General features: G+C 40.4%; 1 protein-coding gene across 3 annotated transcripts in view; it reads right to left on the bottom strand.

Moving 5' to 3' along the window:
* The window catches only part of MYO1D (myosin ID), a 350,887-nt gene that overhangs the window by 234,396 nt on the left and 91,255 nt on the right, over positions 1-25,236 (bottom strand). For 2 of the 3 annotated variants that reach the window (XR_009560338.2, XM_030862141.3), the window contains exons 2-8: positions 15,436-15,644; positions 13,440-13,533; positions 10,884-11,049; positions 8,596-8,649; positions 7,323-7,418; positions 3,305-3,421; positions 1,439-1,642 (exon numbers count right to left, since the gene is read on the bottom strand). Coding sequence is in view for 2 of the 3 variants with exons in the window: in XM_030862141.3 (XP_030718001.1) it covers positions 1,439-1,642; positions 3,305-3,421; positions 7,323-7,418; positions 8,596-8,649; positions 10,884-11,049; positions 13,440-13,533; positions 15,436-15,644 (940 nt within the window). In the remaining variant the exon portion in view is untranslated. Of the gene's footprint in view, positions 1-1,438; positions 1,643-3,304; positions 3,422-7,322; positions 7,419-8,595; positions 8,650-10,883; positions 11,050-13,439; positions 13,534-15,435; positions 15,645-18,144; positions 18,193-25,236 lie in introns of those variants that run through there. The other variant, XM_060290464.2, reaches the window with a different exon arrangement.

The raw sequence follows: 25,236 nt of genomic DNA, 5'->3' as shown, positions 1-25,236 counted from the left end.
ATCAGTCACTTAAAGCTTCAGATCAGGGTGTCCTTTGACCTGCTCACTCCTGGGAAGCCATCTAACTGAAATAAAAGCACTGGTGTGTAAGGAAAGATGGACAAGAATTTGCAGCACTGTTTGTAGTGGCAAAAAAAAGGGAACAAGGTGAATGACATAAGAGGTGGATGGTTAATAAATTATGGTCCCATCACCACACAGACACTAAAACAATGGGTCCACCAATTGGCTTGAAGGAGACTTGCACGAAGCATTATCGAGTGAGGAAAGCAAAACAAAGGGCCACAAAAGGGGCCTGTGCAAGCGAGGGGCCCTGAGCTCCCCAGTCAGTCGGCTTCTGCTTTTCTGAGAATGTTTCTGGCAGCGATGCTCACAGCCATGGGGTGCTGAGACCGTGCTGGTCAAAAAGTACCACTCTGGTTTCAAAAGGCTTAACCTACTTTCCAGGAACGTCTGAACACCTCCTCATAGAATTTCACTAAAAATGAAACTGAGATCAACACCAGGCTGTGAGATAATAGAAAATATACTGGTCTCTGCCCCTGGTTCCCGGCACAGAGCTCTTGAAACCCTTGTAGTTTCCTAAGTGATACGAACACTCGGAGCATCTCTTGTTCTGATGTTTGTCTTGGACCCCATCCCTGACCCGGGGCTCCTAAAACCCTTGTAAATTTCTGAGTGATAAAAGCATTAGGAGCATTTTTACTCTACGGAGGTGACTCTGAGTGTGCTCCTAGCTGGGGGCTGGGCACCAGAAACACCAAGCCATGATTAGAAGCTTGGAATTTCCAGTCCCACCTCTCATCCTCCAGAGAGGGAAGAGGGGCTGGAAATGGAGTTAATAATTGACTGTGCCTACATGAGGACGCTCCATAATATCCCCAAAGTACAGGGTTGGGGAGCTTCCCAGTTGGCGAACACATCCGCACATTGGGAGGGTAATGTACGCCAACTCCATGGGGACAGAAGCCCCTGTTCTTGGGACCCTCCCAGACTTTGCCCTGTAGATCTCTTCATCTGGCTGTTGGTCTGTATCCTTTATCATATCCTTTAATAACCGGTAAATGTAAGTAAATGTTTCCCTGAGTTCTGTGAGCCACTCTAGCAATTAATGGAATCCAAGGAGGAGGTTGTTGGTACTTCCCATCTATAGCTGGTTGGTCAGAAGCACAGGTGATAAGCGCGCACGCGCGTGCGTGTGTGTGTGTGTGTGTGTGTGTGTTGGGGGACAGGCTTGCAGGACTGAGCCCTTACCCTGTGGGATGTGATACTATGATACTATCTCCGGTAGGCAGTGTTAGAATCGAGTTAAATTGCAGGACACCCAGCTGGCATCACAGAGAACTGGTGGTGTATGGAAACAACCTCCTCCCCATGATGTTAGAAATTTTGGTACCAGAACCCTCACAAGGCAGACACAGTGCCTTTAAAATCCCACCTTAGCGAAGGCATCCCTGCCGTAGCTGGCTTCCTGTTCTGTGTGTTGCTTGTCGATGATATCACGACCCGTAGCCACCGTCCGGTAAAGGAGGGCTTTCTCAACCATGTCTGTCTTGGTGGACAGCAATTCTGCTATGATAGATACAAGCCTGCCATTTTCAATCAGAGGCATGTCACCATCCACTACAAACTTTAAATTTCCCTGTATCAGAAGAGAAAAACCAAGACACACCACTTCCAGTGAGATTCTGAAACACGATGTCAGGGATATATTTGCTAGTTTAAGAGAGAATTCCAAGGGACCTTGTTTGGAGTGCCTATTTTCCTAAATACATTAATATCTCAACATATAAAAGCCTAGTGTTTTATGCATTTTTCCTTCTCCAGACACTCATCTATATTTTAATTTTCAGCATATGTTTTTGATGGATGGAAATTTTACATTTTTATGTAGTCAAATCTATGAATCATTTGCTTCAGGGTTTTTCTTTGGTGTTATACTTAGATCATTCCTACTCTGAAGATTTTATGAATATTTAATGTTTTCTTCTATTCCTCATACAGCTATTCTTACATTTAAGCTTTTTATCCACCAGAATGTATGTTGGTATGTGGTGTAAAGTAAGTTTAACTTTATTTTTTCAGATGGTTAGTTGCTCCGACACCGTTAATTGAATAGTCTAGCTTTTCCTCCTGATTTGAAATATCACCTTTATTACATATTAATTCCCACCAAGTTTTTGAGTCCGTTTATATTCCACTCATTCAATAAGCAATAAATACTTATTAGCCACCTACCAAGTGTCCAGCACATGAACTAATCTGCTGATTACTCTGGTGCTGAATTTATGCAGCACGTTTTAAAGTACTGTGGCTTTTACTATCATTTTAAACCTGGTGGAATTAGTCGTGCCTCCTCTCCCCTGCTCCCCCTACTCCACTACTCTAACACATTTTATTCGACCTTCTTACATGTTTATTGTTCTAGGTAAATTCTAGAATCATTACATCAACTGAAAAACAAAATTCCTCTTTGGATTCTGAAGGATTATTGTAGCACCGTATTTATAAACTAGTTGAAAGAATGAGACAATTTAGAATGTTAAAGTCTTCCTAGTCAGGAACATTTAAGAGATTGTTTATATACTGCTATATAATATTTTCCATATAGGTCCTGTGTATTTCTGATTCACTTAAGAGTTAAATCTCGCCACAAGAAAGTGAAAGGTCGTTTTTATTCCAGATTTGTATCCATGTTGTCACTCATTTGCTACCAGGTTACATGTTCATTATGTTTTCAACATCTCTAATCATATAGACAGTAATGAAAGGACTCTGACTGATGGTTCTTTACTTCTAAGGTTGGCGTGATGTGTGGAAAATAACCTGTGCATAAGGGGGCCAGGGTGGTCCGTGGTGTTGGCTGCAATGAACTGGATGTGCTTTTAAGCCAGTCATTTCCAGTCTATAAAATGAGATCGCCAAAATTCTAGTTCTAGAAATCTATGATTCTATGTTTCAAATGCCTTTAGAAATTTGCTCTGTTCAAGAGATTTTAGCTTATCCCACTGGTGGTCACATCACTGCTGAACCCTTTTACCTTTGAAATTAACCAGTTCGAAGTCTGACATACCAGGAAGGCAGTGAACGAACTAAAGCCACTGTCTCAAAACCCACGGTGGCTTGGAAAATCCCTCATATTATTAGAACACGTAGGAGGAAACTACAGATAGAGTAAATTTCTTCAAAATGTCAGAGGAATTTTCTCTACATAAATTACTTTTTACAAAACCCCAAATCTTCTGAAATAACATCCTAGTCCCACAGGGAGGTGCGAAGAATTCTGAAAGGCGTCCCCACTCACCAAGTGAAGAATTGTACCCAAAATTTTATACACTGTTTGAATCTCCTCGGGCTGGAAGCCAATGACTTTCATGGCGTCGGCTACTACCTTGAATTCTGCAGCATCATTGATAGACGACTAGGAATGAAAACAGGAAACTGAGGTCACAGACGCTGCATGTGAGCATTAACATCCAAAAACTATGAGACTAAATTCAAGCATAGCCAAGGTCTTGATGCTTTTGGAGTAAGTCATTGAAGGGATGATGGGTATTCAAAGAAAATAAAAATGGTTTTGGGGGTAGAAACATAACGCAGCACCCACAGTGCCCAACTGTGAGAGTCGCCGTCACCTAAGACAAGCACGAGGAACATTTCTGGAAACTTCGGTGAGGAAGCAAGCCCTGAGCTGGCTCAGAGAAGCTCCAGGATGAGTGGAGGAAGTGGCATGAGATGTGAGACCACAAATGGAAACTCTTGACTGACGGAGCCTCCGAGACATACGCCTGGCTACCTACTGTCGTCTGTGGCTTTCTGTTCCACGATTAGTCTTGTCCTGGCTGGAAACAACACTCCCACGCGTGTACGGTCAGGCTTTCTACTCCACGGGTGGGGAAGAGCAGGCCTCCCAAAGCCAAGGGGCCTGCCTTGATCATTCAGCAAGCTAGGAAATGGTCTGGGACTATCACGTCACTTTTTCAGGCATTCAACAAACATTCAGCAAGTCAGATCTTTAAATGGCACAGAAGTGCCGCTGTAGAATAAATGTCTGTCCCCCAACCCCCAAATTCGTATGTTGAAATCCTAGCCCCCAAGGTGATGGTGTTAGGAGGTGGGGTCTCTGGGAGGTGATTAGGTCTTGAGGGTGAAGCCCTTACGATGGGATTGGTACCCATATAGAAGAGACCCCGGAGATCCCTTGGTCCTTCTGCCCTGTGAGGACACAGCAAGCAAGCACCACCTTTGAACCAGGAAGCGTGCGTTGACTCTGCAGGTGCCTTGATCTTGGACTTCCCGGCCTCCAGAATTGTGAAAATCAACTTCTGTTGTGTATAAGGCACCCCAGTTTACGGTATTTCTGTTGTAGCAGCCCAGCCAGACCAAGACGGGGGTTCAAAGATAAATCGCCTGCCTTGAGGATCTGTAGCCCTCAGGTTGGAAATACACGTGTGTCAATAAAATTTACAATAAAGCAACGGTAACTGCCTATCTTAGCAGTTTCCCCAAAGCAGCATCTGCGCAGGGCCTGATCTCTTCCTTGGTGAGTTTCTGCTCTGGCCGGGACACAGACACCTGGCCTGATGCTCACCTGCTAAGGAACAGCACAGGGAAGATTCCCCTCTGCCTGATGGGCACGTGTTCCTCTAACGTCCAGGACACGACCAGGCAAGCTCTTCCCCCTCCCAGCTCTCTGAGTGAGACGGTCAACCTTGTAAAGTCTCAATTTCCTCGTGGGCACGATGGGCATAATAATACCTTTCTTACAGGGTTGTTGTGGGAATGGAATGAGAACTTATATAAAGCACCTCCCTAGTTCCTAGCACATAAAAAGCACTTGAGTATCAGATATTACTATTATTAGATGCTGCAACCATGTCGAAACTGCAAAGAAACCAGACACAAAGTCTACGTGTCGTCCTGAGGACAACTGTCAGCTGCTTACCTAACAGGCTTTCCCCAGACCCACCTCTTTCTTGTCGATAGAGCCCTGATTTGCTTACCCCTCCCTGAGTGCACCCGTTCTTCAGAGTTGGCGCCAGCCTCAGGAGGTAAATCTTCATTGGTCTAAACAAATCACAGGGACCTTATTCCCTTTACCAAGTGATTGGTCAGCCATGGGCATGTGATGCCATTCTGGTCCATAAGACATGAGGTTTCCCTAGCTTATCAAGGGTTACGGCCAGGAACGTTTCCTCTGCCTGTGACTCCTAGAACTGCTGCTGCCATTTGGGGACCATGAGGAAAATCAGCTGTAGCAGACCAGCCCGATCCAGTGAGGATGGCAGGACTGGTAAGTGGGAGAAACAAATGAACATCTGGGTCCCTATCAACACCGTTAAGGCACGGAATTCACCACGTCTGGAACTGCCCCATCCTAGGGCTTCTTGTTATGTGAGATAACCAAGTTCCTTATTGTTTTTGGTGACTTTTAATTGGGTCTTACCTCACCTGCAACCCACAGGGTCGTAATTGTACATGAGTCCTATATTTGAGAATAGCTAAGTAAAAGTATGACACACAGAGTGCAATACTTTATAGTTACTAAAATCATTCTATTAATTTATATTTGTTTACATGGGAAGATATTAATGATTATATTATAATATAGTAAAAGGTTTATTTCATCAGGATTTATTGTATGATTCCATGAATAAATATATACACATAAACTGTTGTTATCAATAATTATCTCTGCATGGTGAGCGTTAGCATATTTTTATTTCCTTTTGGTTCATCTTTATTTTAGGTTTTGACTGTGATCATGTATTGCTTCTTTGTTTTTATTAGAGAGGCAGAAAAAAAGGAGGGGGAGGAATAGGAATGGAAAACTTTGATGGAAAGGGAACCTAAGCTAAATTTAGCTTTGAAAAAAGGCTAAATGTTTATTTAATACTTGCTTTCTGCGGGGCTCTACATGATCGGGCCAAAAGCCACTTGGTCAATAAGACAATTCGATTTAAAAAGAGTATTTTCAGTCACTGGCTTTTTAAGTGTTGATTTTACAATCCTTTATACATCCTTAGAGTACCTCTGACCTATTCTCAGAAAGCTAGAGTATTGTCCTCTGGGGTTTTGTTGTCTTTCAATTAATTTTCAGCCAAACATCCTGTTCTCAGACGACTGTAAAAGTAAAAAATTCATGCAACTTAAATTTCAAACAATGGAAAATTAATTGCAAAACGCTAAATATCATTTATTTATATGCACAATAATCAAAATACCATTAAACCAGTAATGCAGATATAATTAGCTTAAGATGAAGAGCAATAATTACAAAAAAGAAAAAGAAAAAAAGAAACACCTCCCACATCTAGATTCTTTCCTTTTATAAATTCTTTTATTTTTCCCAACTACAAAAGCTGTGCATTTTCGATTATAGAAGAAACGTGAAATGCGGAGAAAGCAGAACACAAATATCCATCATCTCATCCATCCAGAGTAAACAAGTAAAACCCTGGTGCACTGCCCTCCAGATCTCATTCCATGTATGTCCGTGTGTGTATATGTGTGCGTGTGTGTATGCATATGTGTGTGTGTGTGTGTGTATATATATATACACACACACACACACACCTTTCCCCCAACAAAACTGGATAACACTGCAATTGCTGTTTTATAACCTATCATCAATAAGCTACTATATTACTAGGATTAGCTATAAAATGGCTAGCAGAGATTGCATTATATATATAGCAGAAAACTAATTAGAAATAAAAGGGCAAAAAGATCTGCATATGTGTGAGCAAGGGCTGACATGCAAAGGAAGGGGGAAAAAATGGAAAAAACTTGAAGGCTGAATAGAAATGCTCCAAGGGTCACAAAACTATTTCTAGAACACATCAAAATCATTATTGGAAAGAACAGTGAATGGCAATCTTTGATATCCATGTTCAACCACAGTGCTTTTATTTATTTATTTATTTTTAACCACAGTGCTTTTAAACTTTCTTTTGTCTTACCAACTTGCCTTTGGCCAAATGATATGGTACCTTCTTTTGCGGTGGGTTTCCTACTTGTAACAATATTTTTATAGTGTCAAAATAAAAGTAATAGGATTAAAAATTTTAAAAAACCCCACAAGATCATAAGAGAGAAACTTCTTTCCTATCGGATGGTGATAAAATACAGTAATGGGTTATTAAGCAAAGTTATTGAGTCAATAATATATTGAATCTCCGTCCCTGAGAATTTTAAAAATAGAATAGAATAAAAGAGCCATTCATTTGCCTAAAGGCAGCTGCCTGGACCAGATAATTATTTAATGTCCCTTCTGACTCTCTGATTCTATTTCTGAATCATCTCAAAAAGGAAACTCTTACCTTTAATTGGGCTCCAACATGGATGTAGTTGTAGGATGAAAGGGATTTCTGGAGATGCAGAGAGCGGAGCATCTGCTCTGAACCTCCTTGGAGTAGCTGAAAAATAGTTAATTAAAAATAAGTTAGCAAAATACATCCTGAACCTAACACACCATGTATTCTTACTGGTAGTCTAGCTTTTTTTCATTTTCTGGGCCAATTCACTTAGGTCCTCCTGTTTCTAGCTTTGAAGATTATTTTTTTAAACCTCAAAGGTAATGGCTTCAACATCATCAGTGATGGACAATGTTATACAGTCATGAAGAAAATTCCTTAAAAAAGTCTTAGCCCTTTCACAACATAACTGGCATGAAAGGTTTTGCTTTGACTGTGGCCATTTGTAAAACAGGAGCTTGTGCTCTGTGGTGGTCACATGCTTAGCAGCCTTGTTATCTGGACAGCATAGGGTTATGTTTCAAATTCAGAAAAAGTCAATATTGCCTCAGAACTAAGAGGTGTCAGCAGCCAGTCATATGTTGAATCCCACTGGAAACAAACAGCTTTTCCTCATCAATCTCTATATCCCAGGAAAGGACAACTGGGTAACCAGGACTGTAGTGTTGGACAAAGACAAATGCCAACACTTTCACTCAACTGCGGAAAAAGTCAGGTTCCTGAAACGAACAGAACTCTTATATTTGGTAGAAAGCTAGTTTATTGGAAACATGGCGAACTGTCAACAAAAACACAAATACAATACGCATAGTCCTTCTACATAGAACATGCATTTTAGAAGGCGATACATTTAAATCCTCTATATTAAACTGCACACTTTGGTTTACTGAAAACATGTAACTACTGGATTTTTAAAATTGATTTTTTTAACGAAAACAACACTGAATTTCTAGTCCCATCTCTGGAACACCCCAAAATGGGAACAAAAGCTTCAATTCAAAAATAAGACAAAATTAATTTAACATATTCAGAATGTACCATTTCAAAAGCTTTTAGGGTCATTAAAATGTTACCTACACTGCAAAGAAACACAGGGGATGCTCAACTAAGGCAGCTGTCTGGTTGGTTAACCACCTGCTAGCTCTTTATAACAGCCATGCTCGTCAAGTCTCTGAAGAAGCCCACGGGGTAGGGTGTATGCGTGTGTGCACACATGTGTAACGTATCGCGGGCCAACGGAGGCATGGGAGGCACAGGACAGGAGAGAGCCCCAAATAAAAACATCCATTTCCTGCACAACTGAGCAAATGGTTGATTATCTGCATAACAGATTACTAACCTGATAGAAAGAATGAAAGCTTCTTTCTCCTGGCTGTTGCACAATCACTCTAGACTAAAAAAAAAAAAAAAAAAAAAGCACATTAAAATCATTAATCTGATGAGGGACACATATACAATGCAATACTACTCAGTCATAAAAAAGAATGAAATAATGCCATTTGGAGCAACATGGATGGCCCTAGAGATTACCATACTAAGTGAAGCAAGTCAGAAAGAGAGAGACAAATACCATATGATATCACTTATATGTGGAATCTAAAAAATAATACAAATGAACTTACTTACAAAACAGAAACAGACTCACATACACAGAGAACAGACTTGTGATCTCCAAAGGGGAGAGGGGATCGGGGGGATGGATTGGGAGTTTGGAATTAGCAGATGCAAACTACTATAGAATATATAATATAGAATGAATAAACAACAAGGGCCTACTGTATAGCACAGGGAACCATATTCAATATCCTGTGATAAACCATAATGGGAAAGGATATGAAAAAGAATATACATATATAACTGAATCACTGTGCTGTATGGCAGAAATTAACACATTGTAAAAATCAACTGTAGTTCAGTAAAATAAATTTTTAAAAAATCATTAATCTGAGAATGTACTCCTATAAGAAAATGAGAGCCACTTTCCCAGGGAATCCTGTATCAACAGTGCACTGAAATGTCCTAAAGACCGCACGGATGGGACCAACCTAAAACTAGATCTCCTCTATGGGGTTTTCTGTGCAATTTTTTGACAATTCTTTTTACTCTTTTAAAAACAGAGTTCCTTAAACTTTCTGAAAATGAAGCTATTTTGATTTTTTAAACCTAGAGCCTAAAGAGGAAACTTTTTGGGTGGGGGGATTGCAAGTGGGGAGAATAGGAAGGAATGTTCAGGGAGGAATATTCTCAACATTCCCTTCCTGAGGGTCTGCTGGCATTTCAAAGAGCAATGCCTTATATCCTGTAAGAAAGTGAGCTGAACAAAATCCATATACAGAAACCTCTGCTTTAGATGGCTTCAGAAAGACTGCTCTTAAGAGAGGACTCAAGATGTATGTTCACTCAAGGGGATTCTTTTGGTTGAGCACGTACGTAAAGTGCAGCCATGAAACATTCTGGAAAAAAGACCGATAATAACTGGCACTTCCTGTCATTTTTCAACCGACTCTGATAAAGCAAGATTTCCTTAACAGTCTGACTTCAGTTTAACAAACAAAAATAAGATTTATACTGCATTCTGCTGCCACAAAGATTGCTATGGTGTGACTGAGATGGAAAACATTTAACTGAGAAGGCATGTCAGTTCAAATCTGAGTACAATTCAAGATGGAGACTTAACCTAGTAAAGTTCTAGTAAAATCTCCACTGTAATAACCAGATGAATCTACTCAAGATTAGTTAGGACACAACCTCTCTGGCAGTCCCAAGAGGAGAGTTTTAACTGGAATCTTCTACAAATTGGGCCTATCATTCACATGGGCAGATAAAAACACACTCTAAATTTTCACACACCTAATGCAGCATAATTAGACTGTAAGATCACAAAGTACATCTATGTTACTATAAAGCAGTGAACAAAGAGAAACTAGAAGAAAACGAGATTGCCAATTAAAATAAAAACATGGGAGGTTGTGTAGAAGGAGTAGAAGTGATTAGTCCTAGATAGGTTTTTGTTAAACCTTACCCAAAAGTTGGCACCCCTCACCACCACCCCCACCTAAACCTTTACGTACAAAGTCTATAACTTTTCCCAGCTTGATACTGTAAGGGCTAATAAGAGAACACAAAAAGAGATTATTTTGCCATAGAAAGCTAACTGAGGAGCAGGAAGGAACAGAGAACAGGATTAAAAGCTACTTTGGGGCAATGAAAGAAATTCTACTAATATAATCAGGTTTTTATAAAAAACATTCAGCATTAACAGACTCATAGATACAGAGAACAAACTGGTGGTTGCCAGAGGGGATGGGGTTGTGGGGGACGGATGAAATAGGTGAAGGGGATTAAGAAGTACAAACTACCAGTTACAAAATAAATAAGTCACGGGGAGGTAATGTACACAGGGAATATAGTCAATAATACTGTAAACTTTGTATGGTGATGGATGGTAACTGGTCTCATTGTGGTGATCATTTTAGAATGTATAAAAATACTGAATCACTACATGGTACACCTGAAACTAATACTGTAGGTTAATTATAACTCAATTTGAAAAAACAACTCTAGGCCAAAAAAAAAAAAAAAATCAGCATTTGCAAACATTACCCTCAGAAATTAAGCACTTTTTACCTTCTCCAGTAAGTAGTTATTGATATGTCCACCAATAGGGTCCCCCTTGAAATCAAAGTTGATATCCATGTATTTTCCAAACCTGCTTGAGTTGTCATTCCGGTTGGTTTTGGCATTTCCGAAAGCTTCCAAGACACAGTTGGACTTAAGCAACATATTCTTCACTCTTTAACACAGATAAATGAAAGTCACTGTGAAAGTTTTAAAGGCTGGGGCTTTAAAGAAACTAAATTTCATTAAAAGACATGCAAATCTGTGTACAAAGATGCTGACTGTAACATTGTTTGTAACATCAAAAAATATATATATTACAAACAACCTAAATGTCCACCAATAGGGATGGATAAAAATAAATTTTTGTTTCCCAGTATAATATGTAGTGACATAGAAAGATGTGCAGAAAACATTAATGAATGAGAGATGAAGTTGCAAAATAATACGTATTGCAGGATTTGTGTGTGTGTGTGTGTGTGTGCACGTGTGTGGGGGCATGTGTGTGTGTGCGCACACACACACGTTAGTATAAATGCTTACAAACCTGGAGGGTACAGCACACTTCACTATGGTTACCTAGGTTGATGAGGTAGGTAGGGTGGAATTTCAGGGAACTTTCATGTTTTACATCATGCTGTAAATTTTACTGTTTCTTTTCAATGAACATATTTTATTTACATAAAGAAAAATCCTAAAAAGAGATGTTCTGAAAAGAACGGGTGATACAGAAAATGATTCTATTTTTTAAAGTTCTTGCTTATAAAGCCTAGTGAAATTTACTGCATTTGGTTAATACATCATAAACGTGGTCCTGATTAGTTTAGGAACTGCTCATCATTTCGTTTGAAGCTGTATGGAATCTCTCTTTGGTACCAGGTATTTAAGTCATTCTTTATTCGATGAATGCTAACTCTTTATAGAGGAGTCTCTCCCAGTGGATGTATTTTAACTTCATTCTAGGCTTTATGTCTTTGTTTCTATTTCACTGACAAAATTCCTCTTATATGGGCATATCGCCGAAATAACCTGATGTACCAGATCCCCTGGTCCTTCCACTACCACTGTAAGTGACCCTACAAATTTATCTCCTCATGAATGAAAGTATAATTATAATTGGGGCAAGGGAAACTGCTTGCTTATGGTAAATAAAGGAAAGTGTCTATCAAACTGTGGTAAGATATGCTCTTAAAAAACTAGTAAATGGGACTTCCCTGGCAGCACAGTGGTTAAGAAACTGCCTGCCAATGCAGGGGACACGGGTTTGAGCCCAGGTCCGGGAAGATCCTACATGCCGCGGAGAAATTAAGCCCATGCACCACAACTACTGAAGCCCGCGCGCCTAGAGCCCGTGCTCTGCAACAGAGAAGCCACTGTGATGAGAAGCCTGCGCACCACAACGAAGAGTAGCCCCCGCTTGCCACAACTAGAGAAAGCCTGAGCGCAGCAACAAAGACCCAACACAGCCAAAAAAATAATAATAATAATAAAAAAACTAGTAAATGTAAATATGCCTTACTCCACTGTACCAACTGGATTTAGAAATAAAATTAATTTAGTTCTCAGCCGGTTACGCTCCTCAGCTCCAAAGGAAATTTTAAAAACTTACTTATATCCTTGTTCTTGTCCTATTAGGTTGCAAATCAGAATCAGAATTGGGGATATATCACTATTAAGAAAAATACCTCTTCTGACCTGGCAATCTAGCCCAATTCTACCCATGCAGGGTAGTCTAGTCTAAACTCTCTGCTTTCAGACCAACCCAGCTTCCTTTCTGTCTATTCATCAAACTGAAGATTGAGATGTATATACGGAATGTGACTCTTCTGTAAATAAATACTGAGCCTCAAAGTAGCAACTTTGGAAAGCTCTTATTTTTTCCTCTTCAAAAAGTCCACACCACATAAGAAAGTCAAGTCATGTTGCTTTATAGCCACACTTCCTACTTTCTTATTTTTTAAAAAAAACCCCATCCCTTCATTCCTTACATATTTACTACGTAAATACCACATACCAGACACTCTGCTGAACACTGGGCCCCAGACAGTGCGCACCCGCTTTATCACTCATCTTGCTGTGAGCAGAGCATGATGTGGCCTGAAACCCGTTCAGGAAATGAACCCTATTCAGAGCTTCTAATACCAAGGTTCCGCTTCTAGCAATGATGGAACGGCATGGATCTGCCTCCCAGAGTCCCCCTTTCACTCTAGGGAGTGTAGAACACAGTTTACAAAAGATGCTGGTATAGTAGAAACAGCAAGAAACCTGTGAGACCTTGAACAATACAACTACCAGTAAAGTATAACGTCTTTGCTGAGCACACATAACACTGAAGGCAGTGCTGATAGACCAGAATCACCTTAGCAGTATCTTTCTATTAAAAACAAATATAGAAATTGAGGGATATAAAGGAAAGTACAGGGACAGTATGCAGGAAGGGAATCAAAGTAATTTAACCATTAATAAACACTCCATGCATATCCGAGTTTAGGCCTAACCTAGTCAAGTCTGTATAGAAAATGAAGCTCCAGTGAGGACTTCCTCGCATTGTTAGGCTGCGCTTACCTTTCAATCTCCGCTCTCTGGCTGGGGTTGGTGATGGCCGCAATGTACTGCATGATGTACTTACTGGCTTCCGTTTTACCAGCTCCACTTTCCCCTGGGGAAAAATTGTGCAAGGCTTAGGATTACAACTTAAACCAAGAGAATAATTTTTAATAGAATAATTTCAAGTTTTGACATTAGTTATTCATTTGAAATCCCTTATGTTTCATTGTTTGGTTTTTGGGGGGTTTATTTTGAGTTATTTCATCCTGTCGATATGGGATTGGTTCTAACAGATCTGAACATGTTGAAAAAATTAAAACTACTGTAGAAGCAAAATAACAGATTACAGATCAAGATTTACTTAGTAAAAATATCGAGGGATAAAACGTGGTAAACTAATTCCTTATAGCCTTAGTACTTAGTGACTCTGAAGTCCAGTGGAAAAGAAACGAGAAAGTGACAAACAGTGGCCATGGCAGAATTCACATAACTTTGTTTTCTATGGCAGAGTTTTAAAAAATCTTAATGGGGATGAAATAATTTTTTCAGAAAATGAGAGCAATTTTAGTGAAAAAGCGAAACAAAAGCCGCAAGCTCTAGACATATGGTGTCACAGAAAAAGCATGACAACTGACATAAGGAGGGGGAGGGGGATACGGTTATAATTATCAACCCAGATTTTTAACTGTTTATCCCTTGTGACCCAAAGCTCCACTTGTAGAATTTTATACTCTAGAAATACTAAAAATACTAATATAATCCAATGATAATCTTCAAAGGTTTTCAGACTATTTCTGCAGACTACACTATGTGTTATAGCTAAAATCTGAAAATAATATGCCCATCAGTAGAGGATTGGGTAAATAAATTATGATTCAACTATTCAATGGCATGCGACACAACTGTTAGAGAATGCACGACTTCTATAGGTACTCTAATGAAAAGATGTCCACTAGACATTGTTAAATGGAAAAACAAGTTATGGAATAGCAGTTATAACATAATTCTATAATTCTATGTTTATAATTACATATGCATGTGTGACTATACGTATTTGCACACACCGAGAAAATGTTTAAAAGGATAAATGCTTTATTGTTCACAGGCGTTACTGCTAGAATTTGGGGGGGGGGGAACAAGGTATTCAAGGGAAAGGGACTTTGTGCTTTCACTTTATACACTTATAAAATTGCCTCCCGCTCCACCCCGCCACCTTTTACAATCAGGCAATAATACTGCCTTCAAAATTTGTTTTAGGGCTTCCCTGGTGGCGCAGTGGTTGAGAGTCCGCCTGCCGATGTGGGGGACGCGGGTTCGTGCCCCGGTCTGGGAAGATCCCACATGCCGCGGAGCGGCTGGGCCCGTGAGCCATGGCCGCTGAGCTTGTGCGTCCGGAGCCTGTGCTCTGCAACGGGAGAGGCCCACGTACCGCAAAAAAAAAAAATTGTTTTAATAAAATGTAGCCTTAGGATATAATTCCTCAACTCCCACACTAAGTTGCCTCACTTCTCTGACCCTTAATATCCTCATCTGTGAAGTAGAAACACAACTGTCCTACTTACCAATCAGAGAGCTGCACTGATAACCAAAATGGAATAAAGATCACCAAAGCCTTGTAAAAGTATAAAGCCACTCATGCGAATATGAGGTATTATTAGCATGAAAAAAAAGTCCCACAGCTTGGGAGAGGGTATCCTGGGTCTAAAATGATTTTTGTTAGATTTTTATCCAGTAGTTTTCCGTGTTTGAGATGGGAGGATGAATTTCCCATGTCACCTCAGTCTACACAATTGACCAGAAGTCCATCCAAACATAATATGTAATGTGTAAATGAACCAAGATTAGCAGATGCTCAGAAATGATAGAAATAATCTGGCATTACATTTTTTTTTTCTCCTATAAAATTACTTAAGCTTTTAACTTCAAAAAAGACCTAATCAACTGTTCGGACCCTTGAGTACCAAGTAAGTTAAATACATATTGACCTTGGAAGGACAGGGAACTCCTTAAATACCTGATATCACAATGCAAGTGTCCTTTGATCGCCTCTTCATAGCCTTGTAAGCAGCATCAGCAATGGCAAAAAGATGCGGCGGTCTCTCGTACAGTTCACGCCCTTTGTACTGCTCGATTGTGTCTCTCCCGTAGATGTTCAACAACTTGTAGGGATTCACAGAGACCACGACTTCTCCAATGAATGTGTAGATGCGCCCTTTTTCAAATCTGCACAGAAGCCAAAGAAAAGGAAGATGGAGCTGTGGTTATACAGAGATGCTATTTCTTTCCTATGAGTCTCTTATTTCCAAGAAAATCCAAACATCCCAGGAACTATTTCTGAAGTGACATTTCACGGTTCTGAGTTTACTTTTAGAGATAATGCTTGAGGCTGGCTTCCTTTGGATGCTGCTGGTAGAAAAGAAAAGTAGGGGTTAGAAGCCAAAAGAGAAGAAAGAATTTAATATTTTGGAGGCTGGGGATTTCCTAATTTCCAAAATACAGAAGGGTAAGAAATAAAAAGAGTTGAAGACAACCTTAGAGCTCTAGGAGGAAAAGATAACAGAAGCCGGAGCAGGTCTTGAAATCCATTTAGTCAGATTTTCAGTTGTAAAGAAAATTGTCCAAATACGTTTATTTCTTCTCCCTCTTGAAATCCCACTAAAATGTCAGTAAAGGAATAAAATAAACACAGCAAAATCCATACCAGAGAGAATGGTAGAGGAGACATTTCTGGCATAAATCGAATTCGCTTTTTAAAAAAATGACTGCCTAAAATTCCACAGTGCAGATAGACCCTTATTTATTCAATCATCCCCCCATCCTTCCTGCTATTATGAACAATATTGTAGAAAGTACTCTTGGCACATAATCTTACAACTCAGTGCCTTTATTTCTGTGAAACGGATTCCCAGGACTGGGATAGCTGGTTGAAAGGTATGTGTATTTTAAGAAGGTTAACACGATCCCACCACTCGCACATATAAGAAGCTAAAAATCCACCCTGTATATGTATATGATATGTATATAAATTGTACATAAATATATTTTGTAAATGATTACATGAGCATGGAAAAATATGGAAGGCTGCATATTATGTCTTACGTATTGTTAAATACATACAGTAGGGCGATGAGAAGGAAAGCCAGAGGAACTAAGAAAAAAAAACCCAGCATACATGATATGACTCCAACTGCGCAAAATCACGTGTCTATATTAGCAAAGAAAAAATTCAATATAAAATTTAGAAAACCCATATATATTTACGATCGACACATTAACTCACACATATAAACACCTATGAACCAGAGTGAGGCCAACACCCAAATGGACGTTTCTACACAAGTGGCTGCCACTACACTCTCCACCTGCCGAGAGGCACAGGCAGAGAGAGCTCACTTCCAAGAGCTGGGAGAAGGGAACACCAGGATGGGAGAATGCTGGTCCATGGACAGCGGCCGGGTCTCTGAGCACTCCTGTTGTAGAGTCACAGCAGCAGAGAAATAACTAAAGCATTTGAGACCAAAGGGCGAGACCCTTAAACTCCCTTTACACTGGAATGAAGGCTGTCGGCTATAATTAGGAGTGGAAACAGACATGCTGATAATGTCAACAATAAATTAAGACCAAGATTTTTATCAAGTAGTTAGTGTATGTTTAAATAAGAGTTATTGACCACTTGAAGGTTTTCTGTGCATTTTTCTCCTGTGGTTTTCCTTTGCATCCTCCCCATTGTTGGACAGAAAGTTTACATGGTAGCTAAAGGCACCAACCCTGGAATCCCTGACACCTGAGTCCAAAGGCTCACACTGCAAACTTAAGAGCAACGAGCCTATGAAAGCTGCTTAACCTCCATGAGTTTCAGCCTCCTTCACCTGTAAAATGGAGATAATTATACCCTTCCCTCCCTCTGGCATTTAGTACTTAAAAAAAAAAAAAAGCAATTAATCTTATGCATCCAATTATGTTCTGCATGAAGGAGATTTTTAATGAATGCTTTTATTTTATTAACATTGCTACGAAAATCACGGCAATCCCTACACACAAGGAATTAATGCAGTGATCCTAATTTGATTCCCTGCCTCAGCTGTCAATCAACACGAGTCATAAGCAAAATGTCTACATAACTCATGTTCAAAGACCCACAAAAATAATAAGAAGCTAAGCCTTTCTGGCTTAACCTGAAAATTTGAAGGACATGCTCTACAGCTATCTTCAAAGATAAGAATTGAAAGGACAAAATTCTTTAGTTTAAAAAAACACTGTCCAAACAGAAAAATAAAGAGAAGGAGAAGGATGTTAGAAAAAAAAAATTGCCTCATGAGTCTGGAACTCTGTGACTAAGAGACAGCAAATAACATATGAGATTAGAATGTCGTTCTAAGATTCCAGGTCCGTCCAACTATGTACTTTCTCTGAAATTCCATTTTATTTCAAATAGAATGTTTTGTTTATCAAAACTTCTGAGCATCTTTGTAAAACACAATAGATAAAACCATCCACTGAGTAGCTATGAACTTGAAGACAGTGGCAAAGGCTTAACAAACTACGATATTAACTACAATGTTTCAGCAGAAGTTTGGTTGTTAAAGACGAAACTTTCAATTCGGTTAGGTCTCAAAATCACCAGTAGATGGTGTCAGCATACATCTTAACACCAACCCAAGATTTCCATTTGCTTTGGAGCACCTCAGGGTATGAAGTAAGCAAGCACTTAGGTAATCCTCACCTCTTTGGTTTGCCTCTAGGAGGAATGGCAGTAATTATCCTAGATGACAAATGCGTGATAACCGCTTCTTACAAGAGACCAAGGAAGGCATTTCTAGGACCTCTGTGTGCAAACCTTTTATGACAAACTTTTATCACTCATTCTGCATAGTTGAAATATTTCAGGTTTTCATTATTCCATAACTACTTCGTGTCAGGCACTGTGTGTGACCCTGGGGATTAAAAAAGGAATAAAGAGCAGGGAAGTATTATAAATAATAATGACATAGTGTGATAGGTGAGATACTAAAAGCAGGTACCATGGTGGCAAAGATCACAACAAATGCCTTGTGATATGGAAGGGTAACATACAAACTACAGTAGGGCACACAAGCCTTTTGTGCTCTGGCCTCCACATTTCTCTCCACTGGACCCTCCTAACTCCCCACACGCTTCCACACATCAACACCACTCCCACCCCTCCAGCCCAGGTCACTCTTGCTCTCACACTAATGAGCTAGTTACAGTTCCCAAGGCCACCATGCCTGCATGGTTTGCCCACGGGGTCCATTCTGCCTAGAATGCCCTTCTCCACCTGCCTCTTCTTCCCCCCTCTGCTTGGCAGATCCCCACACCTTCTTCAAAAGCCTGAACCTCAGCTCCTCGAGGAAGCCATCCTTGGTACCCATCCCCAACACCAGGGCTACTGTCGTCTTCGCTCTGTTCAGATTTTTTTTTTTCCCCTTTGAAACCTCCGACATGGTGAAAATAGCTTAAGAGCAACTGATTTTTAAAACAATTTCTTTAAGGAGTTTATTAAAAATACGTATTGGACGCGCTGGATATTTTCACTGGCTTCTGAATGAAACAAAGAGGTTCTAAAAAGTTTTTGAATTAGTGAGTAGTGATGGAGAAAATACCAAGGTTATGCCTCTGGAGAACAAGAGTCTTTTGTACATCAATTCTGAAACATCTATTATTATTATTATTATTTTTAATTAATTAATTATTTATTTGGTTGCTTCCGGTCTTAGCTGCGGCAGGTGGGCTCCTTAACTGTGGCAGGTGAACTCTTAGCTGCGGCAGGCGTGTGGGATCTAGTTCCCTGACCAGGGATCGAACCAGGGCCCCCTGAGTTGGGAGTGCGGAGTCTTGACCACTGCGCCACCAGGGAAGTCCCTGAAACATTTATTTTTTACAAAACATAGCCTCGTTAATTTGCACATGTGCTTCTATAAAAGATTACCTATAAGTCAAGATGTATGCAGCTCCCTCAGATCAGACATGGACAGACTATGTGTACAACCCTACAGAGAAGTATGACACTGGGGGTGGGGCAACACACACAAAACAATCCTAAAGATAAAGAAGTGCTAATTGCGAACATGAACTTAAGCATGAAGGCAGAACCATGCGGCAAGGTTAGAAGTACGGGAAGGAGGCTGGCCTAACCAGAGCAGAAAACTTGTACTAGGGAATGTCAGGGAACAGTTGGAAAAGTAGGAGGGAGTCAGATTTGATATGACAGGATTTTTTTTTTAATTGAGGTATAATTGACATGCAACATTATATTTGTTTCAGGTGTACAGCATAACGGTTCAATATTTGTATATACTGTGAAATGGTCACCACAAGAAGTCTAGCTAACATCTGTCACTATACAGAGTTACAGATATTTCCCTGTGATGAGAATTTTTAAGGTCTACTCCCTTAGCAACTTTCAAATAGGCAACACGGCGTTGTTAACTCTAGTCACCATGCTGTACGTTACATCCCCATGACTTATTTATGACTAGAAGTTGTTACCTTTTGACTCCCTTCACCCATTTCCCATCCCCCCCTCCCCGCCCCAACTCCCACCTCTGGCGATCACTAACCTGTTCTCTGTAACTATGAGCTTGGGGTTTTGTTGGGTTTTTTTAAGATTCCACATATAAGTGAGATAGTACGGTATTTGTTTTGCTCCCTGACTTATTTCACTCAGCATAATGCCCTCATTTCAAAAATGGCAAGATTTCTTTCTTTTTTTAAATGGCTGAATAGTATTCCACTGTATATATGTACCACATCTTCTTTATCCATTCGTCTCCTGATAGACACTTAGGTTATTTTCTGACACGATAGGCTTTGAAAACCAGACTGAGAAAGTCTAAATTTGATGTGACTGGAAACAAGAAAAAAAGTGAAGACTTTTCTAGCTAAAGAGATCAATAAGGCTGGGCCTCAATGAAAGGGACAACCATAGAAATGAGAGAAAGAGAAATCTGAGTTGTTTCAAAGGGAGAGTGGGCAGAATGTGAACACCTGCTGAACACGAGAGACAAAACTATCTTTACCTTTCGAGTCGGGTGGAAGAGAAAAAGGAATTTATCTTGGATGATGAGATCCCAAAATGTACTCCCGAGGATTCTAAGTTCACCACTAACAGAATTCAGTGTTACCCTTGATCGACTTCTTAAACTATATGGACTCTATCGCCAGGAGGAAAATTCTCTGTGAATAGTCTACTATGTACTTAATAATATTTTTATTCATGAATAAATACTATTTATTTCATGAGAACGTACGTTTCAAATAGGTGATGCTTAACCACATCGATTTGGCCTGTTTTCTTTCCCTTTTCAACGCAAAGGCAATCTTAAATTGCTTCGAATGTTCACATTTCTCAGGAATGTTCACCTACACACGCCATTTGTCTTTTTCTTTCTTTTTTTTTTTTTTTTTGTCTTCCATTATCTCCTCAGCCAACTCCAATCTGGGTTCCTGTCCAGCACTTCAATAAACCTTGATCAAACCTCCCAAAGTAAGTTTCCAATGAAACTGCTAAATCCACTGGCTGACTCCTCATCTTACTGGTGTCCCAGCAGAATCTGACACTGACTCCCATTTCCTCCCCACATTCTTTCTTGGCTTCTGTGCGGCCACATTCTCTGGTTTTCCTCCTCAGTCTCCTCTGCTGGCTGCTCTTTCCTAAAGATCTCTAAACACTCAAGTTCTCTAGGGTTGGGTCCACTATCAACTTCATGTACCACCTAAGGGATGCTCATTTAAGGAGGCTGGAGTAATGATATCTGAGTCCTACTCTACCCTCTGATAATCAGCAAGACAAAATAAAACCAGAAAAGAAAACTTTACCTATGAGGAAACAGAAAACTAGCTACAACTCGGAAACACAATCTGTGAAGAAAGGGTGTGAAGTGTTGGAAAACGAGCCCTCATGGAAGAAGGCTGCTAAGAGTGAGTGTGTGCCTCTGCAAAGCCCAGGCAAGTCCTCCAGAAGTGGCTGCAGTCCCTAAGTGGCCAAGGCAACTGTCTTTTGACAAGAACAGCAGGGTCTCAGGATGCAGGTGGCTGCGGAACAAAATGGGTCCCGTTTGACACTTCTGAATAGCTGCAAGGTGGAGCTACGTGAAGAAATGAGTAGAAATTATTCAATATGTTTTTGCAAAAAAGCAGACTGTCAGAATAGAGAGGAGAAAAATGAAAAAGTAGATACAGCTGCTCTATGGCAGGTGATCTTCATAAATGAGAAGAGGTAATGCTAACTCACCTCCCAGGAGTCTCACGGCGTACGTAAGGGACCTGCTTGCTAGTCAAGCAAACTTCTTGCCATTTCAGGGCAGAGTGTTGGTGGGAAGGAGTCTAGAAATAACAGATCCCAAACTCAGCGATCTACTGGTCCTTCTACACACTATTTTTCAGCAACTAACCAACCCAGAATGAAACACACCTATTCAAAGATGGCAGTAATCAAAAGTGAAACAGAATGGCGCCCATGATAAGATGTTCAAGGAAAAAAGTAGGCAAAGAATTGGATGGACAAAAAGCAGATCAAGAATACCCACGAGGGCTTCCCTGGTGGCGCAGTGGTTGGGAGTCCGCCTGCCCATGCAGGGGACACGGACGGGTTCGTGTCCCGGTCCGGGAAGATCGCACATGCTGCGGAGCGGCTGGGCCCGTGAGTCATGGCCACTGAGCCTGCGCGTCTGGAGCCTGTGCTCCGCAACGGGAGAGGCCACAACAGTGAGAGGCCCCCGTACCGCAAAAAAAAAAAAAAATATATCCACGAAAAAAAAAAAGTGCGCCATAAAGGAGAAAAATTATGAAAAAATACTTCTGCATGAAAGCAAAGAATGTAAAGAAAACATAGCCCTATAAACCAAGTGATCAAAGAAAACATTGTTAAAAAAGAGCAAAAGCATATTTAAACCCATTTTTTTTAAAGGAGATAAACTGAAAGAGCTCAAAGAAAAAAACCCCAAAGAAATGAAGGTCACGTTAAAAGACAAAGAAAAGGGGAATGGGCACTGCTGAAAATAGCCAGGGCCAAGAAGAAGGGGTAGAGAAATGTAAGCAAAATGAAATGGAAAAACAAAATTCAAATAGAAAGAAGGAATTCTAGAAGTGGGAGACAACGGAGGTGACATAATTGGTATTCCTGAAGACTTCAGTATATGGCAGTGGTGACATTTCAAAACAGCAATAATACCAATAATAAATGTCAATAAATAGTGCTAGAAAATGAGCTAGCCACCTGGAAGAACAAAATGCAGATTATTAGTGTGGTGGCTTGAACTGTGTTCCCCCAAAGAGGTATGTTGAAGTCCTAATGCCTGGTACCTGGGAGGGTGACCTTATTTGGAAATAGGGTTTTTCAGATGTGATCAAGATGAGGTCATTAGACGGGCCCTAATCCAGTATGACTGGTATCCTTCCAAGAAGAGGAAAATGCCTGTGAAGACAGACAGATACCGAGGGAGGATGCCCTGTGATGACAGAGGCAGACGCAGCTACCAGCCAAGGGATGCCACAGTCTGATGGTCACCACTGGAAGTTAGCAGGAGGCAAGGAAGGATTTCTCCTCCACAAGTTTCAGAGGAAAGCATGGCCGGCTGACACCTTCATTTTGGACTTCTAGCCTTCAGAACTGTGAGACAATAAATGCCCATTGCTTTAAGCCACCCAGTTTGTTGTAATTTGTTGCAGCGACTCTAGGAACCTGATGCAACTAGTTATACCAAAATAAAATCCATGAAAATGTGTCTCAATTTCACTTACATTTAAGGAAATGCAAATCCAACCAACAATATGATACAGTTTCTCACCTACAGATCAAGAGTTGGGTTTTTTTTAATTAATTAATTTACTTATTTATTCTTGGCTGTGCTGGGTCTTTGTTTCTGTGCGAGGGCTTTCTCTAGTTGCGGCGAGCGGGGGCCACTCTTCATCGCGGTGCGCGGGCCTCTCACTGTCGCGGCCTCTCTTGTTGCGGAGCACAGGCTCCAGATGCGCAGGCTCAGCAGTTGTGGCTCACAGGCGTAGTTGCTCCACGGCATGTGGGATCCTCCCAGACCAGGGCTCGAACCCGTGTCCCCTGCACTGGCAGGCGGACTCTCAACCACTGCGCCACCAGGGAAGCCCAGATCAAGAGTTTTATGGTGCACAGTGTTAGCAAGAATATGGAGTCACAGGTATCTTCCCCATCACAGGTATCGTCTTAATTGGTCTGACCCCTTTCAATCTCCATACAGCAGGAGGCATGACCTGAAAATATAAATCTAACTACTCACTCCTATCCTTAAATCTCTTCCGTGGAAAACCTCCATGTCAGGCCAATCTGATATTGAGATACTGGCTCATCTCATGCCAGCTACTGGTCACTGTGTGCTCTGGCTGAGAATAAAACAAATTCTTTCCCGTCGAAACTGCACCCCACCCCCATCATCTCACACTTCCTTGTTTCCTTTATAGTATTTACCACAAGCAGTTTCTTGTTTATTGTCTGTCTCCAGGGGAGTACAGATCATATCTATCTTGATCACTGTTTTATCTTCAGCATGCAACATGCTCCTGGAACTTACAGGGGGTGGTTAAATATTTGATGAATGAAAAAATAAAGGAATGAATGAATAAATTCCTTTAGCCCACCTCTACTCTCTAGAAAATGGTTTTGCATTCTACTGACAGAGAAAATCCAGGCTATCAGGTGTGCAAAACTTTATATCACCTGCCATCATTACCATTTTTTCCTATTTATATACTTTGTTTCACTTCTCTTATTTCCTTGTGACTTTCAAAAACTGGGGTAGGGGGAGTATTAAATATAGCAAGATGTCATCTAGTTAAAAATGGGCCATATCCCCATGACCCAACATAAAATAATCTTTCCCTTCATGTGGGAAACTTCACATAATCTAGATATAAATAGCAATTTTTATTCCAGGAAAATATGATTGAACGGTACCTACTCCAACCAAGACAGGTTTTTTTTTCACTGTTAAGAGAAGGAAGTTACAAAATACATGGGGTTGACTTAGAATTGGAGATTTCAATATAAATTTATGGATTATGGGAGATAAAAGGGGGGATGATGTATGTACACATACATTTCCTAGCTCCGTCTGCTGAGAGAGCTTAGAAGCAATGGCACCCAGATGTTGGCTTATAAATACCGTCCTTCTTAACTAAAAGGACCCAGGGCTCCTTGGAGGAAAAGCTGACTCCAGAGCTTGGACAGGGAAAGTAGAAGATGAAACTGGAATAGCATGTTGAGCCAGAAAGTAGGGAAGTACTCAAGGAACAATGGGGACATGTCGAAAGGCCAGAGCAGCAAGCTTGAATGGGCTCCTGGCCAAATCTAGGACCACATGAGCATTAAAATAAGTAACGTTAGGAACATTATAATCCTTCGGATAAAATAAGAATCTATGAATCCCCACCAATGTAAAAAAGAAATAAATAATAGAAGGAAAAGCCCTTCTTTAGAGTGGAATGCCACTTAAGAAATACAGAAGGAATGATGTGAGTTAGAAAATGGTCCACGTATGCTAAACCAGGAGTTGAAAGTGTGACTAGGAAGAGGATATTTACACAGACCCAAAGGATCTCCCCACAAATCACTGATTAATTACAAAAGGGAAAGATAATAATTTTTAGTGGAGAAACCTTATAACCACTTAAACCAACTGATCAAAATTAATATCACCAATATTGAAACAAACGAACACATGTGCTTGTGGTGGTTAATCTGATATGTCAAGTTGACTGGGCCACGGGGTGCCCAAACATTTGGTCAGACATTATTCTGGGTGTGTCTGTGAGGGTCATTTTAGTT

Source organism: Globicephala melas, chromosome 20, assembly GCF_963455315.2.
Source record: "Globicephala melas chromosome 20, mGloMel1.2, whole genome shotgun sequence".
Lineage (NCBI taxonomy): Eukaryota > Metazoa > Chordata > Mammalia > Artiodactyla > Delphinidae > Globicephala > Globicephala melas.
Note: the sequence above shows the minus strand (reverse complement) of the source record. Positions and strands in the feature narration are given on the sequence as shown.